Source organism: Oncorhynchus keta, unplaced genomic scaffold (assembly GCF_023373465.1).
Source record: "Oncorhynchus keta strain PuntledgeMale-10-30-2019 unplaced genomic scaffold, Oket_V2 Un_contig_37_pilon_pilon, whole genome shotgun sequence".
Lineage (NCBI taxonomy): Eukaryota > Metazoa > Chordata > Actinopteri > Salmoniformes > Salmonidae > Oncorhynchus > Oncorhynchus keta.
The window spans coordinates 239869-266410 of NW_026287438.1; the positions used below are offsets into that span (position 1 = coordinate 239869).

Below are 26542 nucleotides of genomic sequence, written 5' to 3' on the forward strand. Positions count from 1 at the left end.
AACTGAACAGAATAGGGAACTTGCATACCTTAAGGGAAGAATTCGGCAGTACCTGTATGGTTAGTGAGAAAGTCCATATTGCAAATGTACGGTCCCTTACTAGACGTCCGAAATCGTTTGTAAAATTTGCGGACGGCGTCGGGCCGAGCGGCAGGGCCGGACCTACCAGGAAGTCATCAAATGAACGTTGTCGGACATTCGGTTTCCGTTTTACAAAAATAATAAGATTTATGTCATTTTTCCCATGTCCCGGAAATTCCCACAAGAGGGCATAAGCAATCATATGGCTATTGCTACAAAACATCACGATTCACGACGGGGCCTTATCTCGAAAACTGAAAATATTTAGAAGCCGAAACTCGGTGAGCGTAGGGGCGGCATAATGGGCAGTTGGCCCCGAACAAGATGGCGTCTAGGCCTCAACGGTTTTTGAGTTATGGCCATTTATCTGGGATTAAAGGTCCAAAATGAAAATAGAGAAATTATTTTTCCACTTCACGTCAAAGTCAAGGAGCCTCCGGTGTCAATAAAAAAAGAACCAGCCATTTATCTATCGTCATTTAAGAGAAATCGTACAACGACACCTTGGTGATGTTCACGGATAGGTGTTTTTTTTTTCAACGGTTACAGATCCAGTTGCAGGTTGTTCTTACGAATCTTTTTAAAGTGTGCTGCGGAGCTCTGCGAGATTTCTGTGATTTTCTATGATTTTCTGAAATAACACACACTCACTAAACCCTCCGTAAATAACTCAGTTCTTAACGTAAAGACTTAAAACTCAGGATTCTGTAAAGGCATACCCCAATCATGATATGAGTTTATTTATAGCTTCCTGTGCCAACCGGAAGTGCCTTTAATGGTGTCACAGTGGCAGTTTCCATGGGTTAAAAGGTCAGATCTTTTCAAAACTTCATATGTGTGACTAGGTAACCCTCATGAACTGTAAATCAGTCATTTCTCCCAGCAGATGTCAAAGAAAAGCTCTCACACGCACACACAGCAAGGATGGAGTGAAAAGTGTGGTTCTTAAAGACACAGAGAGCAGGCAATGGCATAAACATAATGTCTAGGCCGTGCCGAGTTCAACGAGATATCCCGCTTGACCGTAGCTCGCTCGGTCTGAGCGCAGCGACCATTAGAAAAGTAGGCCCAAAATGAAGCCTGCCCCACAACGTCATTTGCTTTTGGGTGACAGTGAGAGAACCGTTAGGGTGAGAAGCACAATTCGACCTCAGGTACGTTCCTAAGGTCCTTCCGATCCGTGCAAGCCTAACGTTGACAGTGTGGCATTAACCCTTAATAGTTAAAAGATGGTGTTTACTTCAAAAAGTTTGCATTGATTTCTCTCCCCATAGGAATACATTGCCTTTACCCCTAAATTCAACCTGAAGTCTATATGGGTTATGAATGCCGTATGAACCTGTCTTTGGTAACAGTCCATCAGGCCAGTATGAGGTCTACCTGTGTTGATTCTAAGCTTCCTGGACCAACCGGAAGTGGTTAAAATCACCCTAAAAGTGTTTTTCCATTACCTGCCTGCAGTTTGATAGACATAGTGCATTCAACCCTGTGTAAATCAGTCAATTCTTAACGTAAGGACTTAAAACTCAGGATTCTGTAAAAGCATAGCCCAGTGAGGATATGTGTTGACTTATAGCTTCCTGTGACAACCGGAAGTGCCTTAATTGGTGTCTCAGGGGCTGTTTCGAGGGGTTAAAAAAGTCAGATCTGTCCAAAACTTCATATGTGTGATTAGGCAACCCCCATGAACTGTAAATCAGTCATTTTTCCCATAAAATTTCAAAGGAAAACTAAATCACACAGACACACAACTTGGAAGGAGGGACGTATTGGGGGTTGTAGAGACAGACAGTGCCTCCAATAGTTAGCTTTGTTCGAGCTAAAAGAAGAACCGTCAGACCTAGAGTTCCGAAACTTTAGAAACCTGTTCTAGACCTCGGGTCGATAGTGCGTGGTGAGTTAGGTGGCTCTAGAAGGTTCTCGGACCGAGAAATAGCCTCGTACATTTGCAATGACTTCAATTCATTTTGACCATTACGAAAATGGCGACATTTAGAAAAGTCTCAGAGACACAAGACTAGGTGCATTGAAACCGGCTCGGGCCATAGAGACGGACCCCAACGTTTCGGTCCGATAGCTCATTCAAGGACCCCATAGCAAGGCATGGAAAAAGTGGATTTTCAGCACCAATTAGGGTTTTACTCGGGCACCGAAGGACCTATCGAGCCGAAACTCGGGATTCGGGGTCGCCTCACATAGGCCTTCACATAATGTCTGACCTGGACCCGCAGCTAGAACGTAACTATGTGTTTTACGTTTTTATTATGTTTTAAACTAATGGCGCTGTGAATTATGGGCCTGCTCTGACATATGTGATAGTTGGCTTCTAAATGAGTTGGAAAAAGTGGGTTTGGTGTCAATTGGTATCAGTTTGGTGTCAGAATGACATCTAATTGACTGGTGGACACTGACTTGCTAGTTGACTTTTGTACATTAGCAATATGTTTAAACGGAGAGGGACCATCACCAAAATGGCATTCTGAAATCAACACAAAAAATGGCATCACCATAGTCTCCAGGCTGTGCAGAGTTCAACGAGACGCCCGCTTGACCGTAGCTCGCTCTGAGTGCAGCGACCTTGAAAAAAGAAGGCGCAAAAGGAAGCCTGGCCCTCAATGTCATTTGCTTTTGGGTGACAGTGAGAGAACCGTTAGGGTGAGAAGCACAATTCGACCTCAGGTACGTTCCTAAGGTCCTTCCGATCCGTGCAAGCCTAACCTTGACCGTGTGGCATTAACCCTTAATAGTTAAAAGAAGGTGTTTACTTCAAAGAGTTTGCATTGACTTCTCTCCCCATAGGAATACATTGCCTGCACCTCTAAATTCAACCTGAAGCCTATGTGGGTTATGAATGCCTTATGAACCTGTCTTCTATGACAGTCCATCAGACCACTATGAGGTCTACCTGTGTCGATTCTAAGCTTCCTGGAGCAACCGGAAGTGGTTAATTGACCCTAAAAGGAGTTTTTCCATAACCTTCAAAGTTTGAAAATAGTGCATTCAACACTGTGTAGATCATAGATCAGTCAATTCTTAACTTAAAGACTTAAAACTCAGGATTCTGTAAGTGTTTATGTCAATCAAGACATGTGTTTACTTATAGCTTCCTGTGCCAACCGGAAGTGCCTTTAATTGGGTCACACTGTCTGTTTGAAGGGTTAGAAAAGTCACATCTCTCCAAAACTTCATATGTGTGACCAGGTAACCCTCCTAAACTGTAAATCAGTCATTTCTCCCAGCAGATGTCAAAGAAAAGCTCTCACACGCACACACAGCAAGGATGGAGTGAAAAAGTGTGGTTCTTAAAGACACAGAGAGCAGGCAATGGCATAAACATAATGTCTAGGCCGTGCCGAGTTCAACGAGATATCCCGCTTGACCGTAGCTCGCTCGGTCTGAGCGCAGCGACCATTAGAAAAGTAGGCCCAAAATGAAGCCTGCCCCACAACGTCATTTGCTTTTGGGTGACAGTGAGAGAACCGTTAGGGTGAGAAGCACAATTCGACCTCAGGTACGTTCCTAAGGTCCTTCCGATCCGTGCAAGCCTAACGTTGACCGTGTGGCATTAACCCTTAATAGTTAAAAGAAGGTGTTTACTTCAAATAGTTTGCATTGATTTCTCTCCCCATAGGAATACATTGCCTGCACCCCTAAATTCAACCTGAAGTCTATATGGGTTATGAATGCCGTATGAACCTGTCTTTGGTAACAGTCCATCAGGCCAGTATGAGGTCTACCTGTGTTGATTCTAGGCTTCCTGGACCAACCGGAAGTGGTTAAAATCACCCTAAAAGTGTTTTTCCATTACCTGCCTGCAGTTTGATAGACATAGTGCATTCAACCCTGTGTAAATCAGTCAATTCTTAACGTAAGGACTTAAAACTCAGGATTCTGTAAGTTTCTATGTCAATCAAGACATGGGTTTACTTATAGCTTCCTGTGCCAACCGGAAGTGCCTTTAATGATGTCACAGTGGCAGTTTCCAAGGGTTAAAAAGGTCAGATCTTTTCAAAACTTCATATGTGTGACTAGGTAACCCTCATGAACTGTAAATCAGTCATTTCTCCCAACAGATGTCAAAGAAAAGCTCTCACACGCACACACAGCAAGGATGGAGTGAAAAAGTGTGGTTCTCAAAGACACAGAGAGCAGGCAATGGCATAAACATAATGTCTAGGCCGTGCCGAGTTCAACGAGATATCCCGCTTGACCGTAGCTCGCTCGGTCTGAGCGCAGCGACCATTAGAAAAGTAGGCCCAAAATGAAGCCTGCCCCACAACGTCATTTGCTTTTGGGTGACAGTGAGAGAACCGTTAGGGTGAGAAGCACAATTCGACCTCAGGTACGTTCCTAAGGTCCTTCCGATCCGTGCAAGCCTAACGTTGACCGTGTGGCATTAACCCTTAATAGTTAAAAGAAGGTGTTTACTTCAAATAGTTTGCATTGATTTCTCTCCCCATAGGAATACATTGCCTGCACCCCTAAATTCAACCTGAAGTCTATATGGGTTATGAATGCCGTATGAACCTGTCTTTGGTAACAGTCCATCAGGCCAGTATGAGGTCTACCTGTGTTGATTCTAGGCTTCCTGGACCAACCGGAAGTGGTTAAAATCACCCTAAAAGTGTTTTTCCATTACCTGCCTGCAGTTTGATAGACATAGTGCATTCAACCCTGTGTAAATCAGTCAATTCTTAACGTAAGGACTTAAAACTCAGGATTCTGTAAGTTTCTATGTCAATCAAGACATGGGTTTACTTATAGCTTCCTGTGCCAACCGGAAGTGCCTTTAATGATGTCACAGTGGCAGTTTCCAAGGGTTAAAAAGGTCAGATCTTTTCAAAACTTCATATGTGTGACTAGGTAACCCTCATGAACTGTAAATCAGTCATTTCTCCCAACAGATGTCAAAGAAAAGCTCTCACACGCACACACAGCAAGGATGGAGTGAAAAAGTGCGGTTCTCAAAGACACAGAGAGCAGGCAATGGCATAAACATAATCTCTAGGCCGTGCCGAGTTCAACGAGATATCCCGCTTGACCGTAGCTCGCTCGGTCTGAGCGCAGCGACCATTAGAAAAGTAGGCCCAAAATGAAGCCTGCCCCACAACGTCATTTGCTTTTGGGTGACAGTGAGAGAACCGTTAGGGTGAGAAGCACAATTCGACCTCAGGTACGTTCCTAAGGTCCTTCCGATCCGTGCAAGCCTAACGTTGACCGTGTGGCATTAACCCTTAATAGTTAAAAGAAGGTGTTTACTTCAAATAGTTTGCATTGACTTCTCTCCCCATAGGAATACATTGCCTGCACCCCTAAATTCAACCTGAAGTCTATATGGGTTATGAATGCCGTATGAACCTGTCTTTGATAACAGTCCATCAGGCCAGTATGAGGTCTACCTGTGTTGATTCTAGGCTTCCTGGACCAACCGGAAGTGGTTAAAATCACCCTAAAAGTGTTTTTCCATTACCTGCCTGCAGTTTGATAGACATAGTGCATTCAACCCTGTGTAAATCAGTCAATTCTTAACGTAAGGACTTAAAACACAGGATTCTGTAAAAGCATAGCCCAGTGAGGATATGTGTTGACTTATAGCTTCCTGTGCCAACCGGAAGTGCCTTAATTGGTGTCTCAGGGGCTGTTTCGAGGGGTTAAAAAGTCAGATCTGTCCAAAACTTCATATGTGTGATTAGGCAACCCCCATGAACTGTAAATCAGTCATTTTTCCCATAAAATTTCAAAGGAAAACTAAATCACACAGACACACAACTTGGAAGGAGGGACGTATTGGGGGTTGTAGAGACAGACAGTGCCTCCAATAGTTAGCTTTGTTCGAGCTAAAAAAGAACCGTCAGACCTAGAGTTCCGAAACTTTAGAAACCTGTTCTAGACCTCGGGTCGATAGTGCGTGGTGAGTTAGGTGGCTCTAGAAGGTTCTCGGACCGAGAAATAGCCTCGTACATTTGCAATGATTTCAATTCATTTTGACCATTACGAAAATGGCGACATTTAGAAAAGTCTCAGAGACACAAGACTAGGTGCATTGGAACCGGCTCGGCCCATAGAGACGGACCCCAACGTTTCGGTCCGATAGCTCATTCAAGGACCCCATAGCAAGGCATGGAAAAAAGTGGATTTTCAGCACCAATTAGGGTTTTACTCGGGCACCGAAGGACCTATCGAGCCGAAACTCGGGATTCGGGGTCGCCTCACATAGGCCTTCACATAATGTCTGACCTGGACCCGCAGCTAGAACGTAACTATGTGTTTTACGTTTTTATTATGTTTTAAACTAAAGGCGCTGTGAATTATGGGCCTGCTCTGACATATATGATAGTTGGCTTCTAAATGAGTTGGAAAAAGTGGGTTTGGTGTCAATTGGTATCAGTTTGGTGTCAAAATGACATCTAATTGACTGATGGACACTGACTTGCTAGTTGACTTTTGTACATTAGCAATATGTTTAAACGGAGAGGGACCATCACCAAAAGTGACATTCTGAAATCAACCCTAACGAGCCATGGAGATGAACCAGAATCACTGCCCAGCTATCCCGAGTTCATCGGGCCAGTCAATTTCACATTCCTGCAGGATTTTTATAGCATGACAAATTCGTGATGGTACCTGCCCATTGAACCATATTGCAAATGCACAGTGACTTTGCAAAAGTGAGAAAACATAAACAAATGGACATGATGAAATCAACACAACGAGTGATGGAAATGTACAACTATCACTGCTCAGCCATCCTGTGTTCATCAGACCAGTCAATTTTGCATTTTTGAGCATGTCAAATTTCATATGGTAAATGCACATTGAAACATATTGCAAATGCGCGCGCACTTGCAATATGATTCTATAGTGTAAAAACATCACCTAATGGACATGATGAAATCAACACAACGAGTGATGGAAATGTACAACTATCACTGCTCGGCCATCCTGTGTCCATCAGACCAGTCAATTTTGCATTTTTGAGCATGTCAAATTTCATATGGTAAATGCACATTGAAACATATTGCAAATGCGCGCGCACTTGCAATATGATTCTATAGTGTAAAAACATCACCTAATGGACATGATGAAATCAACACAACGAGTGATGGAAATGTACAACTATCACTGCTCGGCCATCCTGTGTCCATCAGACCAGTCAATTTTGCATTTTTGAGCATGTCAAATTTCATATGGTAAATGCACATTGAAACATATTGCAAATGCGCGCGCACTTGCAATATGATTCTATAGTGTAAAAACATCACCTAATGGACATGATGAAATCAACACAACGAGTGATGGAAATGTACAACTATCACTGCTCGGCCATCCTGTGTCCATCAGACCAGTCAATTTTGCATTTTTGAGCATGTCAAATTTCATATGGTAAATGCACATTGAAACATATTGCAAATGCGCGCACTTGCAATATGATTCTATAGTGTAAAAACATCACCTAATGGACATGATGAAATCAACACAACGAGTGATGGAAATGTACAACTATCACTGCCCGGCCATCCTGTGTTCCCATAGACGAGCATTAATATCAGAATTAAATGCATTTACAACCATATTTTTATTTTGGGTTACCAGTTGCACAACAATGCACGTGCATTTGCAATATGATTCTATAGTGAAAAAACATCACCTAATGGACATGATGAAATCAACACAACAAGTGATGGAAATGTACAACTATCACTGCTCGGCCATCCTGTGTCCATCAGACCAGTCAATTTTGCATTTTTGAGCATGTCAAATTTCATATGGTAAATGCACATTGAAACATATTGCAAATGCGCGCGCACTTGCAATATGATTCTATAGTGAAAAACATCACCTAATGGACATGATGAAATCAACACAACGAATGATGGAAATGTACAACTATCACTGCTCGGCCATCCTGTGTCCATCAGACCAGTCAATTTTGCATTTTTGAGCATGTCAAATTTCATATGGTAAATGCACATTGAAACATATTGCAAATGCGCGCGCACTTGCAATATGATTCTATAGTGTAAAAACATCACCTAATGGACATGATGAAATCAACACAACGAGTGATGGAAATGTACAACTATCACTGCCCGGCCATCCTGTGTTCCCATAGCGAGCATTAATATCAGAATGACCGGTAAATGCATTTACAACCATATTTTTATTTTTGGGTTACCAGTTGCACAACAATGCACGTGCATTTGCAATATGATTCTATAGTGAAAAAACATCACCTAATGGACATGATGAAATCAACACAACGAGTGATGGAAATGTACAACTATCACTGCTCGGCCATCCTGTGTCCATCAGACCAGTCAATTTTGCATTTTTGAGCATTTCAAATTTCATATGGTAAATGCACATTGAAACATATTGCAAATGCGCGCGCACTTGCAATATGATTCTATAGTGTAAAAACATCACCTAATGGACATGATGAAATCAACACAACGAGTGATGGAAATGTACAACTATCACTGCTCGGCCATCCTGTGTTCCCATCAGACCGGGCATTAATATCAGAATGACCGGTAAATGCATTCACAACCATATTTTCATTTTTGGGTTACCAGGTGCCTATTTTCAATCACCAGTTGCACAACATGCGTATCCATCAGAATATTTTAAACAGTCCATAAAGCAGTCAGGACTGCCCCCATAGATAGAGGGCCGTAGTAGGGTACTCCCATAGCGGGCATGGATAATAGGAGTCCCGGTAAATGCATTTACAACCATATTTTAATTTTTGGGTTACCAGTTGCACAACAATGCACGTGCATTTGCAATATGATTCTATAGTGAAAAAACATCACCTAATGGACATGATGAAATCAACACAACAAGTGATGGAAATGTACAACTATCACTGCTCGGCCATCCTGTGTTCATCAGACCAGTCAATTTCACATTCCTGCAGGATTTTTATAGCATGACAAATTCGTGATGGTACCTGCCCATTGAACCATATTGCAAATGCACAGTGACTTTGCAAAAGTGAGAAAACATAAACAAATGGACATGATGAAATCAACACAACAGGTGATGGAAATGTACAACTATCACTGCTCAGCCATCCTGTGTTCATCAGACCAGTCAATTTTGCATTTTTGAGCATGTCAAATTTCATATGGTAAATGCACATTGAAACATATTGCAAATGCGCGCGCACTTGCAATATGATTCTATAGTGAAAAAACATCACCTAATGGACATGATGAAATCAACACAACGAGTGATGGAAATGTACAACTATCACTGCTCGGCCATCCTGTGTCCATCAGACCAGTCAATTTTGCATTTTTGAGCATGTCAAATTTCATATGGTAAATGCACATTGAAACATATTGCAAATGCGCGCGCACTTGCAATATGATTCTATAGTGTAAAAACATCACCTAATGGACATGATGAAATCAACACAACGAGTGATGGAAATGTACAACTATCACTGCCCGGCCATCCTGTGTTCCCATAGCGAGCATTAATATCAGAATGACCGGTAAATGCATTTACAACCATATTTTTATTTTTGGGTTACCAGTTGCACAACAATGCACGTGCATTTGCAATATGATTCTATAGTGTAAAAACATCACCTAACGGAGATGATGAAATCAACACAACGAGTGATGGAAATGTACAACTATCACTGCTCGGCCATCCTGTGTTCATCAGACCAGTCAATTTTGCATTTTTGAGCAAGGTCAAATTTCATATGGTAAATGCACATTGAAACATATTGCAAATGCACGTGCACTTGCAATATGATTATATAGTGAAAAAACATCACAAAATGGACATGATGAAGTCAACACAACGAGTGATGGAAAGGAACAACTATCACTGCCCGGCCATCCCGAGTTCATCAGGCCAGTCAATTTTGCATTTCTGCAGGATTTTGAGCATGTCAAATTTCTTACGTCATTTGGCCCACAAAAAATCCTTATGCACAATTTAAAAAAATATATAAAAAAATATGATAATAAAATTGGACAAAAGTATATTCATACAGTTCTTACACATGTGTAATTGACAAAAAAATTGAAAGAATTTCAAAAAACGGTCCAGAAAGCACTTTTTAAGGGTGTGTGAAGTTTTTACAAAATTTTGACATTTTTGACTTTTGACTTTTGACTTCCTATGAAATCATATTGGAATTGGACAAAACATATTCCTTATGCGCATGTAAAAAAAAAAAAAAATTATGATAATAAAATTGGACAAAAGTATATTCATACAGTTCTTACACATGTGTAATTGACAAAAAATCGAAAGAATTTCGAAAAACGGTCCAGAAAGCACTTTTTTATGGGTGTGTGAAGTTTTTACAAAATTTTGACATTTTTGACTTTTGACTTTGACTTCCTATGAAATCATATTGGAATTGGACAAAACATATTCCTTATGCGCATATATTTTTTTTTTTAAAAAATTATGATAATAAAATTGGACAAAAGTATATTCATACAGTTCTTACACATGTGTAATTGACAAAAAAATCGAAAGAATTTCGAAAAACGGTCCAGAAAGCACTTTTTAAGGGGTGATAAGTTTTTGAAAAAAGTTCATTTTTCAAAATTTTACTTTTGGACATTAATTTGGGTTACATCTCCAATATGAAAAACCCCGGTGGAGCGCATTTGCCCCCTGTTGAATTTTTAAAGTGTTACAACTGGCAATTACCATATGGCATTTGCAATACACTTTGGATGAATCAACGCCGAATTGGGTGGTATTGGCCAATGTGTATATGGTTTGTCCGATGCCAATGACATGCCATTCATTTTTGTCCAATACAGGGGGGTATTCCCTTACTACAACTAAGGAAAAGTTCATGGCATTTTGAGCAAAGTTGACTTGAGATGATTTCCCATAAATGTTGCTGTAAATCGTAAAAGGCCCTCTCAAACGGATGTGGACAGTGTTTAACATGAATGAAGAGACTAGGGTTGCACCCCTTCTGAAAAAACCTACACTCGATCCCTCCGATGTCAACAACTACAGACCAGTATCCCTTCTCTCTTTTCTCTCCAAAACTCTTGAGCGTGCCGTCCTTGGCCAGCTCTACCGCTATCTCTCTCAGAATGACCTTCTCGATCCAAATCAGTCAGGTTTCAAGACTAGTCATTCAACTGAGACTGCTCTTCTCTGTATCACGGAGGCGCTCCGCACTGCTAAAGCTAACTCTCTCTCCTCTGCTCTCATCCTTCTAGACCTATCGGCTGCCTTCGATACTGTGAACCATCAGATCCTCCTCTCCACCCTCTCCGAGTTGGGCATCTCCGGCGCGGCCCACGCTTGGATTGCGTCCTACCTGACAGGTCGCTCCTACCAGGTGGCGTGGCGAGAATCTGTCTCCTCACCACACGCTCTCACCACTGGTGTCCCCAGGGCTCTGTTCTAGGCCCTCTCTTATTCTCGCTATACACCAAGTCACTTGGCTCTGTCATAACCTCACATGGTCTCTCCTATCATTGCTATGCAGACGACACACAATTAATCTTCTCCTTTCCCCCTTCTGATGACCAGGTGGCGAATCGCATCTCTGCATGTCTGGCAGACATATCAGTGTGGATGACGGATCACCACCTCAAGCTGAACCTCAGCAAGACGGAGCTCCTCTTCCTCCCGGGGAAGGACTGCCCGTTCCATGATCTCGCCATCACGGTTGACAACTCCATTGTGTCCTCCTCCCAGAGCGCTAAGAACCTTGGCGTGATCCTGGACAACACCCTGACGTTCTCAACTAACATCAAGGCGGTGTCCCGTTCCTGTAGGTTCATGCTCTACAACATCCGCAGAGTACGACCCTGCCTCACACAGGAAGCGGCGCAGGTCCTAATCCAGGCACTTGTCATCTCCCGTCTTGATTACTGCAACTCGCTGTTGGCTGGGCTCCCTGCCTGTGCCATTAAACCCCTACAACTCATCCAGAACGCTGCAGCCCGTCTGGTGTTCAACCTTCCCAAGTTCTCTCACGTCACCCCGCTCCTCCGCTCTCTCCACTGGCTTCCAGTTGAAGCTCGCATCCGCTACAAGACCATGGTGCTTGCCTACGGAGCTGTGAGGGGAATGGCACCTCAGTACCTCCAGGCTCTGATCAGGCCCTACACCCAAACAAGGGCACTGCGTTCATCCACCTCTGGCCTGCTCGCCTCCCTACCACTGAGGAAGAACAGTTCCCGCTCAGCCCAGTCAAAACTGTTCGCTGCTCTGGCCCCCAATGGTGGAACAAACTCCCTCACGACGCCAGGACAGCGGAGTCAATCACCACCTTCCGGAGACACCTGAAACCCCACCTCTTCAAGGAATACCTAGGATAGGGTAAGTAAGGGTAAGTAATCCTTCTCACCCCCCTTCTCCCCCAAAAAAAAAAAAGATTTAGATGCAAGTGGCTGTTCCACTGGATGTCATAAGGTGTATGCACCAATTTGTAAGTCGCTCTGGATAAGAGCGTCTGCTAAATGACTTAAATGTAAATGTAAATGTAGGGAGGGAGAGGGTTAGAGAGGGAAAGGGACTAAGCACGAAAAGTCTAATTTGTTCTTAATTGAAATCATTATGTCCAGTGTGATCAGGACAGGACAACACCACTGGACACATCTGGAGAAGAAAGAACATTGCCCTTCATTGTTAGTAGCACACTCAGTGATGTTGCTCATAACCCAGAGAGTTCCACACCTTTGGGGACCAGGGGTGTAGTGCTGCCGGAGCATGAAGGAGTGGCGCTCCCTCAATTTTTTCAATTTGAGAATACACGCAGCTGGTGTAACTATTTCTGGAAAATTAATTCTGATAAATTTGAAATAAATTATATTTAATTACCACTAAAATTATATGAAAAACGATAGAATGACAAACCAAATAAATATGTATAGCAGCCTAGAGGTAGGTAAGTGGTGGTTTGTTCCCTTTCTTCTCTCTGGTGGTGAGAATGATGAAGAACTATAAGCTGTGTGTGTGCACTGTGGAAGCCCGTCGGAGGATGGACCACAATGGCCAATGAAAACGTTGAAAAACAACATTTCCCTGTGTGTGTCTGCCTTGATGTTCATAAAAGTCCACGGACCCCCTCTGCGCAGTGGAACCCAGAACTAAATGTGACCACTTGGTTAGAGCAACAACGTTCTGCCAAGGACACCCAAACCAGAGTGGCCACCGCAAAGCCTGAGAGCCTGACCTTCTCTGGAAGTTGTGGTAGCCCTGCTTGGGATACTTAGCCTACATTGGCTATTAGTTGAGACACAGGGCTCGTTCTAGCTTGGTATGTTAGGATGGGCAATTGGAACTGTGAATTGGGCCAAGTTTGAGGTAATAATGCATTTAGGTTATAGTTTATTGTGATGCATGAATACATCACACTAAAAGCTTGATTTTATGGTGGTTTAAAAAATTCTACATAGTAATGATTTATGTTCACTACTTGGTCAATTGATATGAATATGTTCAATCTATGCAAATAAATTACATGAATTGATAGTTCACCTCTCTGTTTTCTTTTATTCTGTAATAGGGTATATTGTATTGTGTTCAAGCAAATCAAATCAACGTTCATTTATAATAGAGCATGTAAGCTACACAATACAATGAAATGCCTACTCGCAATAAAGCTCTCCTCGCAAGCAGTGCAATGATATTAAGCTAAGTATTTGTTTTTACATTAGGCAATAACCAAATAGCTATATCACATAGTATTGTTCCTGAACTGGCCAATTGGAGGAGCTATCCTTCAGCACCACAAGTTGGTTTAACTACTTTAAGATCATTGTGTGCTCCTGGCGTTTTCCTTTCAACACTACGAAGAGCACTCCACTTGCTTAAAATGAAATCTCATCAAGATCTGTAGCCTACACCGAATAGTCATCACTTATTACTATTGTTACAAATAGAACACTATCACTTCACACAAGTAAAAAACAATCCACATGCGCCAACTCAACAGTGCGCGCCACTAGGCAGGATATACCCTTTGATTGAAACAAAATACAAGGCTAATAGTTTGTTACCACAATCTACTCTAATTCGCTCATAAAACAGTAGGCTAATAGTTTGTTAACACAAGCTACTCTAATTGGCTCATAAAACAGTAGGCTAATGGTTTGTTACCACAATCTACTCTAATTGGCTCATAAAACAGTAGGCTAATAGTTTGTTACCACAATCTACTCTAATTGGCTCATAAAACAGTAGGCTAATAGTTTGTTACCACAATCTACTCTAATTGGCTCATAAAACAGTAAGCTAATTGTTTGTTACCACAATCTACTCTAATTGGCTCATAAAACAGTAGGCTAATAGTTTGTTACCACAATCTACTCTAATTGGCTCATAAAACAGTAGGCTAATAGTTTGTTAACACAATCTACTCTAATTGGCTCATAAAACAGTAGGCTAATAGTTTGTTACCACAATCTACTCTAATTGGCTCATAAAACAGTAGGCTAATAGTTTGTTACCACAATCTACTCTAATTGGCTCATAAAACAGTAGGCTAATAGTTTGTTAACACAATCTACTCTAATTGGCTCATAAAACAGTAGGCTAATAGTTTGTTACCACAATCTACTCTAATTGGCTCATAAAACAGTAGGCTAATAGTTACCACAATCTACTCTAATTGGCTCATAAAACCGTAGGCTAATAGTTTGTTACCACAATCTACTCTAATTGGCTCATAAAACAGTAGGCTAATAGTTACCACAATCTACTCTAATTGGCTCATAAAACAGTAGGCTAATAGTTTGTTACCACAATCTACTCTAATTGGCCCATAAAACAGTAGGCTAATAGTTTGTTAACACAATCTACTCTAATTGGCTCATAAAACAGTAGGCTAATAGTTTGTTACCACAATCTACTCTAATTGGCTCATAAAACAGTAGGCTAATAGTTTGTTACCACAATCTACTCTAATTGGCTCATAAAACAGTAGGCTAATAGTTTGTTACCACAATCTACTCTAATTGGCTCATAAAACAGTAGGCTAATAGTTTGTTACCACAATCTACTCTAATTGGCTCATAAAACAGTAGGCTAATAGTTTGTTAACACAATCTACTCTAATTGGCTCATAAAACAGTAGGCTAATAGTTTGTTACCACAATCTACTCTAATTGGCTCATAAAACAGTAGGCTAATAGTTTGTTACCACAATCTACTCTAATTGGCTCATAAAACAGTAGGCTAATAGTTTGTTAACACAATCTACTCTAATTGGCTCATAAAACAGTAGGCTAATAGTTTGTTACCACAATCTACTCTAATTGGCTCATAAAACAGTAGGCTAATAGTTTGTTAACACAATCTACTCTAATTGGCTCATAAAACAGTAGGCTAATAGTTTGTTACCACAATATACTCCAATTCGCTCATAAAACAGTAGGCTAATAGTTTGTTAACACAATCTACTCTAATTGGCTCATAAAACAGTAGGCTAATAGTTACCACAATCTACTCTAATTGGCTCATAAAACAGTAGGCTAATAGTTTGTTACCACAATCTACTCTGATTGGCCCATAAAACAGTAGGCTAATAGTTTGTTAACACAATCTACTCTAATTGGCTCATAAAACAGTAGGCTAATAGTTTGTTACCACAATCTACTCTAATTGGCTCATAAAACAGTAGGCTAATAGTTTGTTACCACAATCTACTCTAATTGGCTCATAAAACAGTAGGCTAATAGTTTGTTACCACAATCTACTCTAATTGGCTCATAAAACAGTAGGCTAATAGTTTGTTACCACAATCTACTCTAATTGGCTAAAACAGTAGGCTAATATAAAACTCTAAGTAAAACAGGCTAATAGTTTGTTACCACAATCTACTCTAATTGGCTCATAAAACAGTAGGCTAATAGTTTGTTACCACAATCTACTCTAATTGGCTCATAAAACAGTAGGCTAATAGTTTGTTACCACAATCTACTCTAATTGGCTCATAAAACAGTAGGCTAATAGTTTGTTACCACAATCTACTCTAATTGGCTCATAAAACAATAGGCTAATAGTTTGTTACCACAATCTACTCTAATTGGCTCATAAAACAGTAGGCTAATAGTTTGTTAACACAATCTACTCTAATTGGCTCATAAAACAGTAGGCTAATAGTTTGTTAACACAATCTACTCTAATTGGCTCATAAAACAGTAGGCTAATAGTTTGTTACCACAATCTACTCTAATTTGCTCATAAAACAGTAGGCTAATAGTTTGTTAACACAATCTACTCTAATTGGCTCATAAAACAGTAGGCTAATAGTTTGTTAACACAATCTACTCTAATTGGCTCATAAAACAGTAGGCTAATAGTTACCACAATCTACTCTAATTGGCTCATAAAACCGTAGGCTAATTCAAGAAGCTCTAATACCATATTCCCATGAAACTGATTGAGATCAAACAAATGATTGGCATGGAGATGCAGTTCGGACGTTTCAGCTGTAAAATGTGAAGAATAATAATTCACGATGGACAGAGATGATGGCCTATTTGAAATGAGGTAGCCTATGCCTAACTTTGTGTTTGAGGGTATTAAAAATAGAACATTTTATTTTGCACCATATGGTTAGGCAAAGGCAGATGTTGCAATTGGATAATGCATTTTATGCATATTCTATAATGATAGGCCATTAAATTGGCTACATCTGTGGGTACAAACTTTGATTGAGTAAATAATGTCATTTACATGTTTTTTTTGCGCTCCCTTGCCGAAAAAGAATAGCAGTACACCACTGTTGGGGACATGTGAAATACACTATTAGGCTACATAAGCAAGAATGGAACTAATAAGAAATAGTAACATTCAATTTGTTTGTGTACTTGAAATCATTATGTTGATGTACAGCTGCCTGCAATGTTTGTCCAAAACCTAGATTTTGAGAAATGGCATAAAACTGGAAATGAGGCAGAAACGCTGTCTGAAAATCTCTCACAATATTTAAGTGATTATGCTGTGTTCTGTTGTTGTTCAGGCAGGCCAGGGACAGTGTGTTTGTTCTCTCTACTCATGGTCTGTTGTTGGAATGGTAATGGCAGCACTCTAAACACTTCCCATATTCATGATAGGGAGCTAAAATACTCACACTTCACTAATGAGAGTGAATTTGTGATTAAGCTAATGCATCATGAACATGTATCCTTAATGTGAGCTATGTTCACATATCAACTGACACAAGAGTTACCAATGATCCTAAAACATTTGGCTGCCTATGTGTTTTGTGTATTCATAAGTGTATTTGTCAAAAGAGCAACTGTATCTGCTCCATTTAGCTCTAAGCCATACATTGTAGCTCAGACTGCCCTCCAGAGCGGCTGCAGCGAGAGTTGAGAGTTGGGGTGACTGACACCACCACCAACATGGTAAAAGTTGACCAAACCCTTTCTGAGTCAACCATGTAGCATTACTATACCGTCATTATTATTCTGAGCAGGTGATCAGACTTGACCCCCGACCGCCATGTCTGGCCTGCGAGCCAAGATCGTGTGCCAAGTGTCTGGTGCTGCCCGACTCCCCACTGTCTGGTTAATGAAGGGCTTCGCGGGTGGGGGGGTGGGGGGGGGCTGGGCGGGGGGCAAGCTGGGGGCGGGGCCGCTTTGCTCTGGAAGCCTCAATGCTGGTCGGTCCCGGGCCAGCTGTTGATTCACAGCTCCTTCGCCACCACAACAAACAGAGGCCACACAGGGGCTTGCAGCGAGGCAGAGAGCAGAGCAACGCAGTGTGACAGCACAGACCTCAAAGCCCGGGCGATCAATTTCTCCACTGTCGCCACGGAAACAGAGCTGTGTGTGTGTGAGTGTGCGCGTGTGTCTCTCTCTCTCTCTGCCCAGCGTACTGTGAGGGGCTTCTGTCTGCTACATTCTACAGCTCTCACCTGCTCCTCTGTGAAAAATGAACAGCCGTCTCAGCGTCACTCTGAGCCAGCTAGCGCACTGGAGGAAAACAAAATCAAACCACTGTTCTGTTCTCAGACTGCAGCCATTTGTCCATCAGCACATTCAATAGGTGAATAGATTCTCCCTTCTTTTCCTGTGGGAGGGGAGAGTTTACCCCTTCAAAAACAATGATTTCAAGTCTCAGGGAGGGAATATGTTGCAAAAAAGTTACAGCTCAGAGCACTCATGGAGAAAAAAATGCATCTTGAGGAAAACACAGAGAGAAACGGCAGAAAGAGAAGTCTTTCAGAGAATGCCCGCTGCATTGGCTGTATGGCTGGGCGTTTTCACCAAGCAGCAAGACCACTGAATCACTGAAGGGTATCTACTCCGCTCCCTGGGACAGAACAGAAGGTTCCATTCAGTCCTACTCAGCGCTGTGTAAACGTTTGCTCTGCCAAAACAGAAATGTGTATTTTCCTGCAAAAGCCACTCTTATCTGCCACAGAGGGAGTCGTTGTTGGCATTATAGAATACATGTTAGTTGTTAAGGTTGCAACCAGCCACTAGATGAGATGACAACAAAGCTCAGTGAAGCTAGGCTGAAGTCATGTTCAACGGCCCCTTTTAACTACAGCATAACGATTAATAGACAAAATGTACAAGCTCCACAACTACAATGGAATTGTAAACAATGGATTTACTTAGCACTACAAAATAGCTGCTTTGTAGTAACATGAGTAACAACAATTAATAACACCTGACTTGTTACACATACGAAAATCCCTCAGTTATGTCAATATGTAATGTAGTTAGGCTGTTATTACTATGTTCTTACACTATTGTTATTACACTTGCTGTGCAAGGTATGGATATGATGATCAGGACTGTGATTTTATAATGAAAAGGATCCCCAGTAGCCCTCGGGACAACATTCCCCCAACCCCCACCTCACCTCACAAAACACCCAAGGACCTGAGGCAAAGGGCTACCTCAGGCGTCACCAGCCAGTTCTGATTGATCAGTGGCAGGGCTGCTGTGGCCAGGCCACAACACTATTTGACCAATCAGTGGTCAGCTGGCTCCATGGACAAAATGGGCCTAATCACTCAGTTAATGCTCCAGTTAGCCTAACGCCGCCTCAGCCTCCCACGATACCAAACACACCAAATATTATGACAACACAAAATGTAATGTGAAGGTAATATTCTTAAACTTGAAAAATGTATGTTCGTTTTTGCACTACTCTCAGTAAAACCCATGCTTCAAATAAACTCAAATTATCCCCAGTGTAAACACATTATCACAGGGAAAATATTTATTAGGTAAATCAACTAGAACAGGTGATGAGATGTTTTTGTCTAGCAATAAAATGAGAGGAGTTATGATTGAAAATGTTTCCAAATCTCCATGGCCTGACCTGTGTTGTGCCAATGAACATGTGCTCAGCTATAATGAGGTTAGTGACCCAGCTGAAGATGAAGTGACCCAGTGAAGCCCATCAATTGACTTATCTTTCACACATGTATGGACCACAGGGCACCAGAGTTCAAGTTCATAACCATGAGGGTTATTATCAGACCACCAAACACATGGAATGTGGAGGATGTAGTCTGGCCCTTTTACATTTTTACCTGACTAATTCATTTGACTTTGTGTAAGAATAGCCTAATTCTTATTGAGACATGTTTAGGGAGCTGTCATAAGTTTACAAGTAGTCTAAAAAAAGATATGCCAAGATCAATCAAAATATTGTTTCATTTCATTTTTTGTTTTTCCACTTTAAAGCTTTATTCTCACTTCATTGCACTCTCATAGTGTTCCTCATAATCAACAGTGTTCATAAGAGGAGTTACACTTACCAAAGTATTCTTTTTTCATGTGCATTTCTAACTCCTTCTCCAGCTCCAAGGTGAGTGCTTCCAGACTCCTTTCTGCTTGGCTTGGGCCACTTTCCCGGCATGGGGTCACCTGGTAAGGTAGTTTAAACCTCTGCCCTGAGGCTGGAGTTTTCGTATGGAGCCCATAGGAAGAAGATGGTGATCCAGCGGGCACCTCTGTGTTCATCCCTGCCTGGGTTGACTGTTGTGGTGCATGCTGTGGCAGGGCCTCTGGCATCCCAGAGAGCGCTTGGAGATGGATACGACTATGAACACCGTTGGTATCGCCACAATCTTGTGTTAGTATGTCCTCCTGCAAACCAGTCCCCAGCATTGAGGACCTGGGTGAAGGCAGTTGGAGATCTGGGTAGGTGCTCATAGATCCCCTGGAGCTCCGGGAACTTCTAGAACTGTGACTGGAGATACTGGACCGGGGACTAACGACGCAGTTAGCTATTGTCCCGGGTCTTGCACACCCGTCCTGGCTGCAGATGCTTGACCGGGGACTGGCCACCGGCAAGCCATGCAAAACTGCACCCTCCAGATCATGGTTCCCCGCAGGCATGTAACGCGAATCTGAATAGCTAGAACGTGGACTGGTGGTACAAGAATACTGGCTCGCTGTGCTGGACCTGGGGCTGATGTGCCTTTGGTCGTAGCCCATACTGATGCCGCTGGTGCGGTTACTGCTGGGCTTACTGCAGCAGTCATAGCTGTTCAGACTGGCCCTTGGGCTGGAATGTTTACTTGTGTCGCTGGCTGTACTTGCATAGCTAGACCGGGGGCTGAGGGCACTGCTCCCTTCACAGTGTACCAGACTGGACCTGGGACTAGTGTACTTGTCTTGCCCGGGTACCAACAGACTCGTGCGCGGGCTACTGATGCTCGACCTCGGGCTTGCATGTTTGCTTTGCTCCTGGTAGGAGAGGGAGGATACGAAACTGGACCGCGGGCTGGTTGCATTGTATCTGCCGTCGTTGTTGGTGGTAATACAAATACTGTTGCATCTGTTGCCAGGTGAGGGTACTGGCTTGTTCAAAACCACTCCATCGTACGCGCTACCAGTGCTGTACCTATGCCCCTGCACCTCCAATGAGTACCGCCTGTGCCGCTCGGACGCGCCGCTATAACACGGCAAAGCAATTTCGGATTTGGTGCAATAGCTATCTTCATTAGGAAAGACTGTGTCTCTTTGAGGGGTGCAATAATCCACAGGAACGGCTCTGTTGCCATTCACGGGGCGCACGGGAGCCGCAGTGTACACTTTATTCCCAGACATGTAATTCTCAACGCTGTGTATCTGTTGGTGAGGCGCAGAGCTGCCATTCATTGTCTTACTTTTCTGCACGGGTATCGTTGGAGACGAAAAATCCAAATCGGGGTTGATAACCATGTCTCTCCTTGAACTGTACATTCCATCCTTGTATGCTTCATATAAGGAAAGGTCCTCCATTAATTTACTCGCCCGGAGTCCCAAATCTTCCTCATAGTGATCCATGGTTTGCTCCGGAGGCGACGAACAAGTTCAGGGAAAAAGCGCACTAGTCCACAAACCGACTACCGAGTGAGAGATAGCAGTAATTGCATTTCACTTGGAAATCATAACAAAACGCAGGCTCAATCCAGGCATCGTCGCCTGTTTGCTGAACGGCCAGCGTGCTTGGAAATCTCGGAGCAGTGCATGATCTTTTTCTTCGAAAATATAAACCCTTACAACAAAGTTTCAACGTCAGGATACGTTTGTCAACTTCAGTTTTTGTTAAGTTGAAAGGTCTTTACAGTCAATGGCGCGCTGCGCGGAGGAATTTCCCTTGTCAGTTTTTCTCCAGTTTTCCAAAATAGTCTCAAATGTAAATTTGAGGTTGAGAAAATATTGCAATACACCACTAACAGCCACATCTTACATATTAAAAGATACAGAGTGCGCCAAAACACGTTTTAAACACAATTTAGCGCAAGGGACTCGTTTGTGGAGAAGGAATGCGAGGAAGTGGACGGGGTGCACTCCGCCTCTCTGGAATGTGGTTAATGCTGGAGCGAAACAATGATTGCGACCAACTCAGCAAGGGGGTGCCTGAGTTTGAAAAAGAGTAGTCCCTAGAGAGTACGGCTGTATTCATCTCAGACTTTTAAAAAACTGCACAAAGGACTAGTCTCACCTGGCCCAATTTCATTTGGCCTTTTCGGTTTCGGGACTGCTTCACTGAATTTAGAATGGATTGTTTGTAGAGGATGCTGAACACAATGTATTACAGTTTAGATGCCGAATGCAGGGAAGGCTTCTCTTCTGTCTGTCTGTTGATAGGGCTTTTGCCACCAAGATTATGCAGCTCTTGCATTGTCTCAAAAACATTGACGTTTTATAAGATACAAAAAAGTTTATATAATATGTGATGATTAAGCTAAGACTTGTCCCAAATGTATAATGAAGTTAGCTTATTACTTTGTGCAACTCATTAGAAACACAAATCACAAGCTGGTCAGTCATGTAATTTTATTCTATAATATGAGAACATTATCCAACTAAAATAAAATAAAAATATCCCTTATAGAAAATGTTATTATAAATACCACCAAATTATTGATCCCCATTAGGATTTAGTCACAAAACAATCAGAAAGGTTAGGAATTCAGCAGCAGGACTGATAAAATATCACACATTGACATCATGAAACATTTCCAAGTTACACAGTATAAAATAAACATCAAATCTTCTGTTAAACATTACAATACATTGTTCGTCATATTTCTTATTACCATCTTCAATTGAGATGTAAAAACAAAACCAAAGTAAATGTTGGTTCCCACTTTAAATGAAGTACAACTTATAAAGGGTTTTATATAGCATACATAAAGGCTTCATAAGCACTACATAAATGCGTCACAAATCATATATAAGCGTATGTCATCAGGGCGGTTAGAGAGTTGAGCCAGTAACTGAAAGGTTTCTAGATCGAATCCCGGAGCAGACAAGGTAAAAATCGTTCTGCCCCTGAACAAAACAGTTAACCCATTGTTCCTTGATAGGCAGTCATTGTCAATAATAATTTGTTCTTAACTGACCTGCCTAGTTAAATAAAGCTTCAATTTAAATGGTGTATAAACATAATTCACCCTACAGTGGGAATTATATCACCCTTTATGACATATGCTTATAGATGATTTTTGAAGCATTTATGTAGTGCTTATGAAGTCTTTATGTATGCTTTAAAAAACCTTTATAAGTTGTACTTTATTTAAAGTGGGACCAAATGTTGTTTGTACCAACAGACATCTGCACCAAGAGATGTCTCTTATACATAATCAAGTTTAGAGAATCCTTATGTAAATACTGCATTTGACTAGTGGACTATGGTCAGGTACTTCCATGAACAGGCACAAATTAAAACAAACATTCCATTCTGGCTTTAAAAACCCTGCCAAAAACAAAATGCATTGTGTCCAACAATTGTCAATATAAGACTAAAGTTAGTTATACTATATCTAACAAGGTACATCTATTGTTGGAATTTACACAAAACACATTCATGGACATTTATTAAGGGAATGTGGTCTTTATTTTGAACAGGTCTAATTCTGGTTAATAATATTTATTTATTTATTTTATTACAAACTGTACATTGTAATTAATAAAAGGAGAACCAAACAATCAATCACCACTAGTATAGAACAAGTTTCAACATTTAAAATGTGCCATTGAGATGTATCACTTTATTACTGCCTGCTGATTAACTGCCAACCACTGGGAGGTATGAGAGGGCCAGAGCTACTAATAGAAGAACATCTAGCATCAGTCGCTGGAGAAGTGAACCCCTAGGTTTACTCTTGAACCACTGCACAACCTCCTCCAGGTTATACTCCTAGGGCTCATAACCCAGCTTGGCCTTGGGCTTCATCATGCATCACGACAGTCTTATACACCTCTGTGCGTGTGAGCAGAGGCTGGAAGTTATAGATCGGGCCGAAGAGATGGTGAATCATCTCAGTGAGGAATGCAACAAAGTAAATTAGAGAGAGGGCTAGACATAATTTCGGGAAAGAGTAACTCAAACCCTCTACCAGAGGTCTGAAGAACTCAAAGTTGTTGACAGGTCTTCCGTCTGAGATGAAGTATGTCTGTCCAGCAGAGGGGTGCTGGTGCTCTGACATCAGAGCCTCTGCAGCCAGTTCGTGTGCAGACACCAGGTTGTCTACATGGACAAACTCCACTAAACTTCTTGGATCTCCATACACAAACCTGAATATCCCCTTCTCTATGTACCCAACGATCCTGGGCAGGTGCCTCTGCTCGCCAGGCCCGTATATACCGGCTGGACGCAGAGCACAGGCCCTCAAAACACCTGTCCCGTCCTTCAGCTCTGTACCACTGGCTTTCACCACGGCCATCTCAGCTTCCGACTTGGTTCTGGAGTAGTGGTCAGGGTGGAGATGGAGAGGTAGGTAGGGGAGGCTTTCATCACCACCCTCAATGTCTTGGCCTCCGAACACTAAGTTGAAGGCGCTGGTTTAGACGAGCCTGGAGTCTCCAGCCTCTACACAGGCCCTGAGGACATGCTCTGTGCCCTGGACATTCACCTCTTCAATCAGCTTCCTGTTCAGCTGGTCCCTGACAGACATGCCGTAGGAGCTGTGGAAAACACAGTCCATGCCAGTGACCGCCATTCTCCACCTGAGCATATTCACAAATCTCTCCCTTTAGGAACACAATGCCCTCTGGAACCTCTAGGCTGGGTGGGCTCATATCAAACAGAATGACTTCATCTTCCTTTTTATGTAGTGAGCAGGAAAGGCTGTAAGAAATTAAGAAGTGAAGTGAAGTGATCCTGTTTTTACATTTTTTATTTCACCTTTATTTAACCAGGTAGGCTAGTTGAGAACAAGTTCTCATTTACAACTGTGACCTGGCCAAAATGGAGCAAAGCAGTGTGACACAAACAACAACACAGAGATACACATGGAATAAACAAGCATACTGTCAATAACACAATAGAAAAAAAGAAAGTCTATATACAGTGTGTGCAAATGGCATGAGGAAGTAAGGCAATAAATAGGCCATAGTATCAAAGTAATTACAATTTAGCAAATTAACACTGGAGTGAGATGTGCAGATGAAGATGTGCAAGTAGAAATACTGGTGTGCAAATGCTAATCTGGAATATTGGATATAGGGAAGCCTTACACATGTAGTGAGGGATATTCTAGGAATGTTCAGTTCAACACTAAAAAATGAAATAGGAAAGTCATTAGCCTTCTTATGAACAGTGCTTGATTTGCACTGAAATAGGTGCAGGTACTCATTTTGGGTGCCAATACTGTTTATATTTAGGTGCAAGAGCTCCACAATACTTTTTTTAGCAAATATTCTATAAGAGGAACAGGAGCTTAAGCAGTAGAACATTTGAGGTACCGGTACTCAGCTCCGGTGAGCTCCTGTCCAAGTTAAGCAATGCTTATGACACTACCATTAGTAAGTCACAACAATTTGTTGTAAGCAGGGATTCACTTCTGCCACTTTGGTATGTAACACAGAATAAATAGACTACAGTGAATAACAGCATAAGAATAACTGGTATGATAACTCCCCCTAGTGGGGTTTAGGACTACCGTTACCGAATTATTTTTACATTCACTTGGTAATGTACAAATTCTCTTCTGTATTGATAAGATGAAGACTATGTACAGGCGGTGGCATATTTATATTTTGATGGGCTTACCGGAAACCAAAGTATCCACTGCCACCGGTCATCAAAAACGTGCATATTCGCGCCTTCACCATTTCTCTGAAAAGTAAACTTGAAGTTCAATATACTTGAAATAACACCACACAGTACCATCAGCGAGAACATGAATTAAAGTATTACATTTGTAAAAGAGACACGTGCCGAAATGTATAACAACCAACAACCTGCAAACTCATCACGTCCACTGTTGCCATACTTGTAAGATTGTGGCCTATTACTAATAATGCTACGTTGACGTTTGGCTACATTTGGGTCATGAACGCAACATTTGATGCAAACTAGTTTAGCTACAGCTACATATGAGTACGACAATGACAGTTGTGTAAACCTGTACTGTATCAATCAGGTCGCTGCCATCTTCTACTAGTATACAGGCTGTTATCTAAGTTATTGAACAGCAAACACTTTAATTTAAATTGAAAACAGGATTTTACCTTGACGTTTTAATTTAGCAACCTTATCGTTTGTCCAGCATCAGTGCTTGAATGAATTAATCGGTGTGACAGGCTGTTACTATTTTACAAACAACTTCCATGCGAGCGGTTTCATGACGTGTCAGTGGATGGGCTACGCGAACTTCCTACTTTACACTTTTGACGTAGTAGGTAACTCCTCCTCTTTATTGACAGGGTAGAGAATGTTTATTTTAATTTTTTATTTGACCTTTATTTAACTAGGCAAGTCAGTTAAGAACAAATTCTTATTCACAATGAAAATTGGATGCAGTCTATCACAGTGCAATCTGTTCTTCCACCAAAGCCCCATATACCACCCACCACCACGACCTGCATGCTCTCGTTGGCTGGCCCTCGCTTTATATTCGTTGCCAAACCCAATGGCTCCGGGTCATCTATAAGTCTTTACTTGGTATAGCCCGTCTTATCTCAGCTCCCTGGTCACCATAGCAGCACCCGCCCGTAGCAAGCGTCCAGCAGGTACATTTCACTGGTCACTCCCAAAGCCA

At 41.8% G+C, this 26542-nt stretch overlaps 1 protein-coding gene and 1 pseudogene across 1 annotated transcript in view; both read right to left on the reverse strand.

The window, feature by feature from the left end:
• LOC118382100 (Wilms tumor protein 1-interacting protein homolog) overlaps positions 1-21793 on the reverse strand; it is a 44798-nt gene extending 23005 nt beyond the window's left edge. Inside the window, 1 exon segment of the mRNA XM_052508648.1 lies at positions 19820-21793. Coding sequence (XP_052364608.1) covers positions 19820-21335 — 1516 coding nt within the window. The 5' untranslated portion in view covers positions 21336-21793.
• A 523-nt stretch (positions 21794-22316) lies between these two features.
• Positions 22317-26162, reverse strand: LOC118382099 (short-chain dehydrogenase/reductase family 42E member 1-like; annotated as a pseudogene).
• Between the last annotated feature and the right edge of the window lie 380 nt (positions 26163-26542).